Genomic DNA, 9,104 nt, shown 5'->3' with positions numbered 1-9,104 from the left:
CATGAGATCCTCTGCCGACTGAAGTTCAGTCAACAACTCAGCCAAGGTGTAGTTTCTTTTGTTCATCTCAAAGTTGAGCTTGAACTGCTGAAAGCTAGGGGGCAGACTCTGAAGGATGATTGTAACTTGGGACTCGGCATCAATGACGCCTCCCAGAACCTCAATTTGATTGAGGTGGCTCATCATCTCGAGGACATGGTCCTGCACAGATGAACCTTCCTTCATAATCTTGCACATGATACTCCGAAAAGCTTGAGACTTAGCCGTTCGATTCTGAGTACCAAAGATATTCGTGAGATATTGCATAATCTCGGTGGCAGTCGCCATGGCGGCATGCTGATGTCTAAGCACTGTTGACATAGAGGCCAACATATAACACTTAGCCATCTCATTCGCCTTATGCCACCGTTTATGCGCATCTCGCAAAGCCATAGCGGCATTAGCCGCCGGCACTGGAGGTCGCGGAGTAGTGAGCACAAACTTGTACTCATCAGCCGTGAGAACGATGTCCAAATTTTGTTTCCATTCTATGTAATTTTGGCCCTCGAGTTTGTTTTCTTTAAGAATTGCATAAAGAGGATTGAGTGACATGTTGACGATTTAGTTTGCACTGCAAAACAGAATATTTACTATTTGTCATAAACTTATGTGATGAAACTGAGGAGAATAACCATAAAACTTTTCAAATTCTCACAACTGTAAAATTAAAAATTTGTACCCTCAAGCAGAGGTCAATACGCATTAAAATTTTAACATTTTTACTGGTCACAACACCGACGAATAGTCCAGAGACCGCAGCACGGCATGGCCGCCTAATGTTGCCTAAGCACGACCATCAGATTTAGCATTACAGAATCTTGTTTCTACAACACACTCCCATAACAATGTTCATGAGCTGATAACAAGATCAAGCTATCTCGTAAATTCTGTTTGGACTTCTGAAACTTGTAATTTCTTAGGATTATTGTCCCACAGCATGGGTGGCGATAATATTGGAAACTACATTCTAATCCATACTATTTACATATGAGAAGTCCACCTATACGAACTCGCTATTTCTTAGGATTATTGTCCCCACAGCATGGGTGGCGATAAGATTCAGAAAGTAACTTCGTAAGTTGTGGACCAATCGATGGAGACCATATACAAACTTAGTTCGTAATTATCGCTTAGATATTTGAGTTATGGTTTTTCATTAATTATCCTCAGCCTTATTGCAGATTAAAGGCTTACTTAAATTCTGTGGGCATTTAATTGACTGGATAATTAAATCTTTTATAATCTTTTAAACATCTTATTAAAGGATAAAATATCAATTTCTTAAGTTTAATCCATATTCATGTCTTCTATAAGATTTATCTAAAATAATTAATTATTTATATCTTGGACTGACATGAATAAATAAACTTAAATTTAATGAAATCCTACATATCTATCATTATTAGGATTCTAGATATATAATATAATCAGGAAACCATTAAATTATTCTTGTCCATATATCCTATAAATAAAATAAATATATTTATTTACATAGATATAGTCAATAATCTAAATATTCCTAAAATCTAGGGAAATCTTCCCAAAATATTTTATTTCCATTAAATAATAATATTTTAATGATATCTTTTAATTTAGGAATCAAATAATCATTAAAATGATATTTCATCGTTATCTCGTGATCGAGGTACGCACGATCAACAACGACGAAAGATCCGACGGGGATATTCTCGCCGGGACGCGAGCTATCTCCGGCAGCCCGCGCGACGGCGGCTGCTTCCTTTCTCCCTCTCCGGTGCTTAAAAGCCGCGATTAATGCCCTTCATCGTCTCCGACCAGAACGCAATTAACACCGCGATCCTCCGGCCGTTCCCTACCGTCACTGTCGACCTTGCTCGAACCAGCCGCATCCGCTCTAGGCGGCGCAGCTCCGGTCCGGCGTCATGCGGCTAGGGTTTGACTAGGGTTAGGGTTTAGGTTAGGTTTAGGGTCTGGCGGTAGAACCGCCGCTGCTCGCGGACGAGCAGCGGCTCCGTCAACGGCCACCACCGTCGAACACCGTGAGGACTGGAGAATCGTTGATGCGGTCTGGCCGGCGGCGTGGACGAGCCCTTGCTCGTTTTCATGTCGCTGCTTGATCGCTGCGATTCTCCCACTCTCCAGCCGCGATTCCTGAAGCATTCCAGGACCGGCGGTCTCGCCGGCGGCGCGCACGAGACCTCCTTCGTCTGCGTGTCACCGGCTGATAGCCTCCCTCGCTCCTACTCGCTCGACAACCCTAATTGGAGCACATATAGCACGATTCGTCTCGGCGCAAGCGCCGACGAATCGCACGTCTCGTGCGTTCCAAATATTTGAGTTCTTTGTTTCGATTGTTCTTGAGTTCACCATGCTTATTGAAATAACAACTACAATTGGAATATTACGAGCAACCACTACAGAAGTAATATTGCACTCCCCATCCAACAGAGACTGATGTAGTTTTGTGGTCGATTTGGATTAGGGAACGTAACTGATGTAGTTTTTGTGTCTTAAAGAGAACAAATGACGAAGAGGGGCAGACTATAGAAAAACCAACCAACAGAGACCGAAGGTTACATAATTGGTCCCCCTGTTTTGATGCATTATTCGTTCGTTGTACTGCATTATTGAGCATTCTCTTGCAGATGTACTGTGTATTCATAATTAAATTATGCATTATTGTCAATGTTGTGTATGTCACGATGTTGTTTGAATATGAAACGATTGGAACACACATAGATGAAGCATTATTTGTTGGTTTTGTTACGTTGTTGACTATTGGCTGTGTTTTGATGTATTAGCCTTGTTCTTGAAATCTGAAGCGATTGTTTCATTAGACTTGATGATTTATGCTAATCTTTGCATTATGATAAGTTTACTGTATAGAGTAACACCATTTAAAGTTCATATTATGCATTAATAGGCTTATATTATGAATTACACATCAGACATTAATGAATTATTGGTCTGATTTATAGCATTACATAATGAGAATGATACATGACTGACTGTATGTTACATTATTGGTCTAATTTATTGCATTATATTAACATTGTTTGTGCATCATTTGTTCTGTACATTCTATGGATTGGTATGCATTACTGTTTTTTGGTGTTCAATGATAATATGGAATTTTACTCAAGAAGTTAAAAGTATACGAATTTCGCCATAAAAACAATTGTGTTCAATGCAGAAAGATATGAGAAGGAGAATAACCGGTGAAAAAGAAGAAATCTTTGTGAAATCATTGAATAAAACCGCTGATTCTGAAATGAGGGAATCAAACACTTTCCATAACCGACGTGAAAGTGTATACCAAATAAGCCCTTTTCCTATTATTTTAATAATTTAAATAAACATAATCTCCTTAATTTTCGTCCATTAGATCATCAAACTCGCAGTGCTAGGATTTAGAAGGAAAAAGAACAATAATTAGCAAAAGGATATGAATACATCCCTATAATTATATTATTATACTCCCTTTGTCCCATTACAAATGAAACGTTTTCTTTTTTAGTCTGTCCTATTAAATATGAAACGTTTCTAAAAATGGAAACAATACCCTCTCTACTTTTTCTTCTCTCTTACTTTACTCTCTTTTCATTAACTCACAAAACAACACTACATAAAATCATGTGCCGAAAAGCGAATGTTGCATATTTAATGGGACGGAGGTTGTATATTATAATGGATAATCCATATTTGAATTATTCACCATAACAATAAATATAATAATATAAATATTATCATTTTTAATTAATAATTTTTAAAAAAATTATTTTATTATTCGTTTTTATTTATAAAAAAATTAAACATATTTTTAGTTTAGTGTTTAAATGAATTATAAAATTTAAAATCTTGCTATTTTTTAAACACATGAAATTAAAATTGTTAGAAATCATATTCCCGGAATCCATTTTTCCCGGAATCATTTTCCTGTCAACTTTTACTTTTCCGTCAACCAAACATGAGTAGAGTTATTTACCGTAGTATTTAACTATGAGCTTAAATGTAGGCTAAGAATTAGTTATATAGTTGTACTACAATTGAGTAGGATAAACAATTAAAGATAAACTAAAATGTAAACAATCAAAACTTGCAAAGTAACGCATGAAATTCCTCCACATCCTTAACAGTATCTACAACGAATGTCCTCCCATGATACCTTTCTTCGTATCTCTCACATTAATTTACACTATTTGTTAGGAGCATTTTAGCTGTGAAATTCAAATACGGAGCATTTTAGTTGTGAAATTCAAATACGAGAACAATATATAGCATGAAATGAGTAAGAGAGATAAAAGAAAGTAAAGTTAGAGATATATAAAGTAAGAGTAATTAAATATTTTGTTTTTTGTCAAAAAGGAAATTACTCAACTTAGTTGCGACATCCGAAAAAAAACACGTCTTAACTTAGTTGGGACGGAAGGAGTGCAATTAATTGTACTCCATTTAATAAGTGATAAAGCTTTCAAAAGTATCAAAGATTCAAGAATCATTCGTGGCGGAACCAAAAATAGAAAAAAGCCGGTGCTGAAATATAAAAAATAATAATATTAAAATAATTTAAAATTTTTTCATACCTATAAACTTTTACAAAAGTTAAATAGATTAACATTTTCTCAAGTAAAACAATACACTATAATTCTAAGACAATTTGATAACAAATTTTTTGATATAAATTTTCGCCATAAAATATAAAGATTAATTTTTTTTTATAAATATTTCTCCCCATTTTCTGATATGAAACCATATCCCCTAAACTCATACTCTCATTAGCAATTAATATAAAAAAAATAAAAAATAAAGTAAACAGATCAAAATAAAGAGAACGCCATCTATTACGGAGTAATACAATTAATAGATAGAGGAACTAAATTCATGCACCAAGCGCACATGAAATAAAATTTATAATAGGAGGAAAAAAGAATTAAATAAATGACTTAAGAGTTATAAAACTAATGACTATCGATTTATCTATAGTGAGAGATATTTGGTCAGGAATTAAATAAGAGTATTAATAGCATCTACTACTAAATACCAATGACCCAATTGATTTTATTATACATTCCAGCCCAATAGCAAAACCTAAGCATGTAACTTCATCTTCTTCCTTAAGCAATCAATAGATTCTGCAACTGGGTGGCACCCTTACAATTTCCGGTGGTAATAGTGATCAGGAACAAGCAAGCCCCCGCTGGAGCGGGGGCGTGGCCTATGCTGGTTCCGTCACTGAAGTGATTGAAATGAGTTTTTTACGTAAGGAAATAAAATAAAAAATGAAAAATATTGTATTCAAAGTTCTCAAGATTCAAACATTGGACCTCAGTATTGAAGACAGGTATAACAAATACATAGTACTCTCTCTATCCCGGCTAAGATGACACAAAGATTCCGTAGTGGGGCCTTTAAATTTAAATTCATTTATAAAAAAAGAGAGAGCCATATATGTTAAAGCGGCCAAAATGGGGTTTGCAGTAAAATCAAAAAGCCATTTAGAATTAAGGCTCTTAAACCTGGCATTTTCTTGCAGGGAAAAGACATGTTTTCATGTTCAGGCCACAACCAGTTTAACCAAAGAGTAATTGCCTCATCAATAGAATTCAGAATAGAGGAGAGAATGCTCCAAAATTTCAATACAAATAACACCAATTTTATATTAAAGCTCTAACCCAAATAAGCAGTGCAAATAACTCAGCTTTGAACATACATCAAACTAAAACAGCAAGCACAGGCAATTTTCCTTACCAGCAGCGTTACTTCGTTTCTTGTCCGAGAAGGTAAGCCATCCTGTATCTTAGAAATTAATCTCACGCCTCTCAGCAAAGAATCTGCCACTCACAGTTTGGTCTTGAAGCAGGGCAAGCCATACTGCAGTATCAGCCCCTTCTTCGGGGCTAGTGTGCCCTGCCCAATCAGTCATACGTGTTTTCACCCAGCCGGGACAGCAGCAGTTCATATATACCTTCTCACCCTCCACCCGCTCCGAGTATATCCGAGCCATTAACCTCGTGTAAGTGTTGACAGCTAATTTTGACAAAGAGTAGTCTGTGTAAACTTGAGGCCAACCACCCTCTTTCCAACTGCCATCTTTTACTTGCTCCAAGAACATATCCATTGTCTGGTCGATGAGTTCCTCAGAGAGTGATTCGTCATCTTCCAGCTTTCTTCTTAACTCAACATTTCCGATTCTCTACACAATCAAACGAAACTTCATCAATAGCGGCATTCGATGGGGAAAAATGTACACTTGAAGAATGTGACATTCTTTAGCAGTCAAAATAAGGTACACGGGAAGGGAAATAGAAATGGAAATGAATCGGTGGACCTCTTACATTCCGTCTTCCATTCAGTCTTCCGAGTCTTGAACTAACATTAAGAATGCGAGCACCTGAAGTTGAGTGTCTCATGAGAGGGACCATGGCTTTGATCATGTTTTTGGTCCCATAGTAGTTGGTCGCAATGACTTTTTCCGCATGTTCCACGGAATTGTCTGACCCAAAATTGAAGTTTACTCCTGCATTATTTACCTAGAAAAATTTCTGGTTTATATTCAGTTGGATGCCTGAAATCTTACTAGGGAAATGGTCAAATGCAATGCTAGAAAGTTACATATATATGAATAGAAAACTAATCATGTTCACTAAAAGGCTGATTCTTATCAAACAGATAATAAAAAATCTCATCAGAATTATTAGAATCAAGAAAGCTTCCGAAATATGCAATCACTGAAACTAGCATTGCAGCAGGAATGAATTTTATTTGATCCTAAAACGAATTTACGAGCAAAATTATTCGGAAGAGGCCACTCTACCAATATATCTATACCACCATAAACTTCCTCTATCCACGTAGAAAATGCTTCAATCGATGAAGGATCCACAATATCTAGTTGACGGTACACGACATTTAGACCTCGTTCTTGTAAGACCTTTGCTGCTTCTTCTCCAACGCTAGTGTCTCTCGAGGTGAAAATAACTGTCAATCCGTGGCCGGCAAGTTGGTGTGATATCTCATATCCAATTCCCCTATTTGCACCAGTCACCACTGCAATGGTGTTGGAGGTCCACCATCTAGGAAAAACATTCATAATATATAAAAGCTTGATTCAACTCAGTTATGGTCTTATTATCCTAAGGCTCCGTTCGGTATCTCATAATTGATGGTGTGGATTTGGAATTGGAGCTTTCAATTCCAATTCCTCTCAATTCCACAATTTGAATTCTATATCAAAAGTAGAAAATTGGAATTTCAAATAGTTATAAAGTTGGATTAGGTCACAATTAATCTCCCAGGATTTAAACAAGCTATCAAAATATGAAATATATTCCCCCCTGGGAATCGAGCCCTAAAATCCTAAATCCTTCGAATGTTGAACACGTTAAAATAGAAATTGCGATTAAACAGAGAACAAAATAAAAAGTTTACCGTAAACCTGATAGCAGCGTCTCGATTGATAATTTGGAGGCTAAAAATTCCGATATAGCAGAATAGAAGTTTCGGATAATCTACCTTTGGTGATCGGAATAGGGAATAGTTCGGACGAGAGAGATTTCTTGGCGCCTTTTCTCTCTCCTCTCTCTAGCCTTGTCTTTGTTGCCCATGAATTAGGCGTAGGGAAGCTCTCGCTCAGTAACAGTGAGCTTTATGGTTATGACGGCGTAGCCGTCTCCACTCTCCACTAAGGACCCGTTCACTTTCTTAGATATACCAAGAAATGGGGTCAATTCTAGAGTAATTCTGATGTTCACCTTCCTTTATTCATTTCAAGTAAGCCCTAGAAAAGTCACAGGGCCCGCACTGTTCACTTGAGAAAGACCCAATTTCAAATCTTCTTCTCGAGGTGGTTTTTATTTCTTGAAGCGGTGTTGACATCCAAAATTAGAGTTGAGATTACTTTTTTACCCTCGTCATTTTCACTTCACACAAATCAGTAAATTTCCCCCAAATCAATTTCAACGTAGAAAATTCCTCTCAGCCCTTTGGTCGACGATGAAAACTACCCATCAGGGTCGAACTTCATCGATCGAGGTGAGAATCCCAGCCCTTCGATCCTCTCCCGGAGCGTGGCGGGGGGAGGCGTGCCGTCGGTCAGGATCTCCACGGGAGCGGAGAGGCGGAGGCGCCCGTGTGGCTTGGGGTTGAGGAGGATGTTGAAGATGATGGGTGCGCAGCACATGTGGGTGACGCTTAGATGACATCGTACATCTCGGCGGCGGTGATGGAGCGGATGCAAACGTTGGTGCTGCCGTACGCCGCTTTTGTATGACTGCGGTCACCATTGATGGTGAATTTTTAAAGAAAATGAAGAAAAGTGTTTGAGCTTCCTATGAAACCTTGCTTGATTCCTCTGTGATTTGGTAATTATTTTAGGAGTTTTACCATTCTTGTGAATGAATTTGTTGAACCTGGGTTGTTTTCTTTGCAAGTGAAATAAAGCTCTCGCCCAAAAATTTCACAGATTATGCAAAACCTATGAGGGCTTTTTAGTCTACTCATAAAGGAAAGAATAAAAAATAATTAATTCAGAACTTAAAAATGGTTAAAACATGACTTATTTCTTGTAAAGTGAACATTAGAATTGGTTTCTAATGCTGTGGGCCCCTCACCACTAAATCCTATCCTGTTTTAATTCTCATCATCTCATACCAAGTAAACTATCGTGGAGCGGCGGCAAATAGAACGAAGAGAAAACATGGGCATAAGAGTATCCACGTTGGTGCTTCAGCCACAGTCAAAAAAACTTGTTCACGGCCATAAAAATTTATCCAGGTCAATAAGAGTCTGCACAATAAGGAGCCGCGGCTCTATAGTGGAAACCGAGGGCCGCGGGGGATGGACGGGCGTGGTCCGACTAGTCGGCGGGGACATGGCGAGGGTAGGACCACGGGTCCGCGGCGCTGGAAAAGCTTTTTTTATTTTTTTTATTTTTTCGATTTTTTTCTATAGATACACTACATTTTACACATTTTCACCTCACACATATTTTACATCCTAATTTCCGCTCCCTACATTTTACACACATTTTACACTCTAATTATAAAATTTTCATTGTATATTTTTTCTTTCCCTATCTATAATATAAC

The 9,104-nt window shown here is 37.6% G+C and overlaps 1 protein-coding gene across 1 annotated transcript; it reads right to left on the bottom strand.

The window, feature by feature from the left end:
* Positions 1 to 5,587: 5,587 nt before the first annotated feature.
* On the bottom strand, positions 5,588 to 8,405 carry LOC125195832 (short-chain dehydrogenase/reductase 1-like). The gene is made up of 4 exons (XM_048094085.2): positions 7,531 to 8,405; positions 6,833 to 7,091; positions 6,354 to 6,548; positions 5,588 to 6,211 (listed from the first exon to the last, which is right to left on the bottom strand). Exons 1-4 carry the CDS (start codon positions 7,620 to 7,622, stop codon positions 5,816 to 5,818), a joined length of 942 nt encoding a protein of 313 aa, XP_047950042.1. The 5' UTR covers positions 7,623 to 8,405; the 3' UTR covers positions 5,588 to 5,815.
* Positions 8,406 to 9,104: the final 699 nt, after the last annotated feature.

Source organism: Salvia hispanica, chromosome 4 (assembly GCF_029641045.1).
Source record: "Salvia hispanica isolate PSC_SH4W2 chromosome 4, Shi_PSC_v1, whole genome shotgun sequence".
In the NCBI taxonomy this organism is placed as follows: domain Eukaryota; kingdom Viridiplantae; phylum Streptophyta; class Magnoliopsida; order Lamiales; family Lamiaceae; genus Salvia; species Salvia hispanica.
This window is presented reverse-complemented; position numbering and strand designations above follow the sequence as displayed.

Bases quoted from the DNA above. Each gene is read 5' to 3' on its own strand.
- LOC125195832 (XM_048094085.2), bottom strand. From the start codon at position 7,622: ATGGGCAACAAAGACAAGGCTAGAGAGAGGAGAGAGAAAAGGCGCCAA. The intron at 7,092-7,530 runs GTAGATTATCCG...TGTTTTTCCTAG, and splicing joins CCCTATTCCGATCACCAAAG to ATGGTGGACCTCCAACACCA. The intron at 6,549-6,832 runs GTAGAGTGGCCT...AAATTTTTCTAG, and splicing joins ATGGTGGTATAGATATATTG to GTAAATAATGCAGGAGTAAA.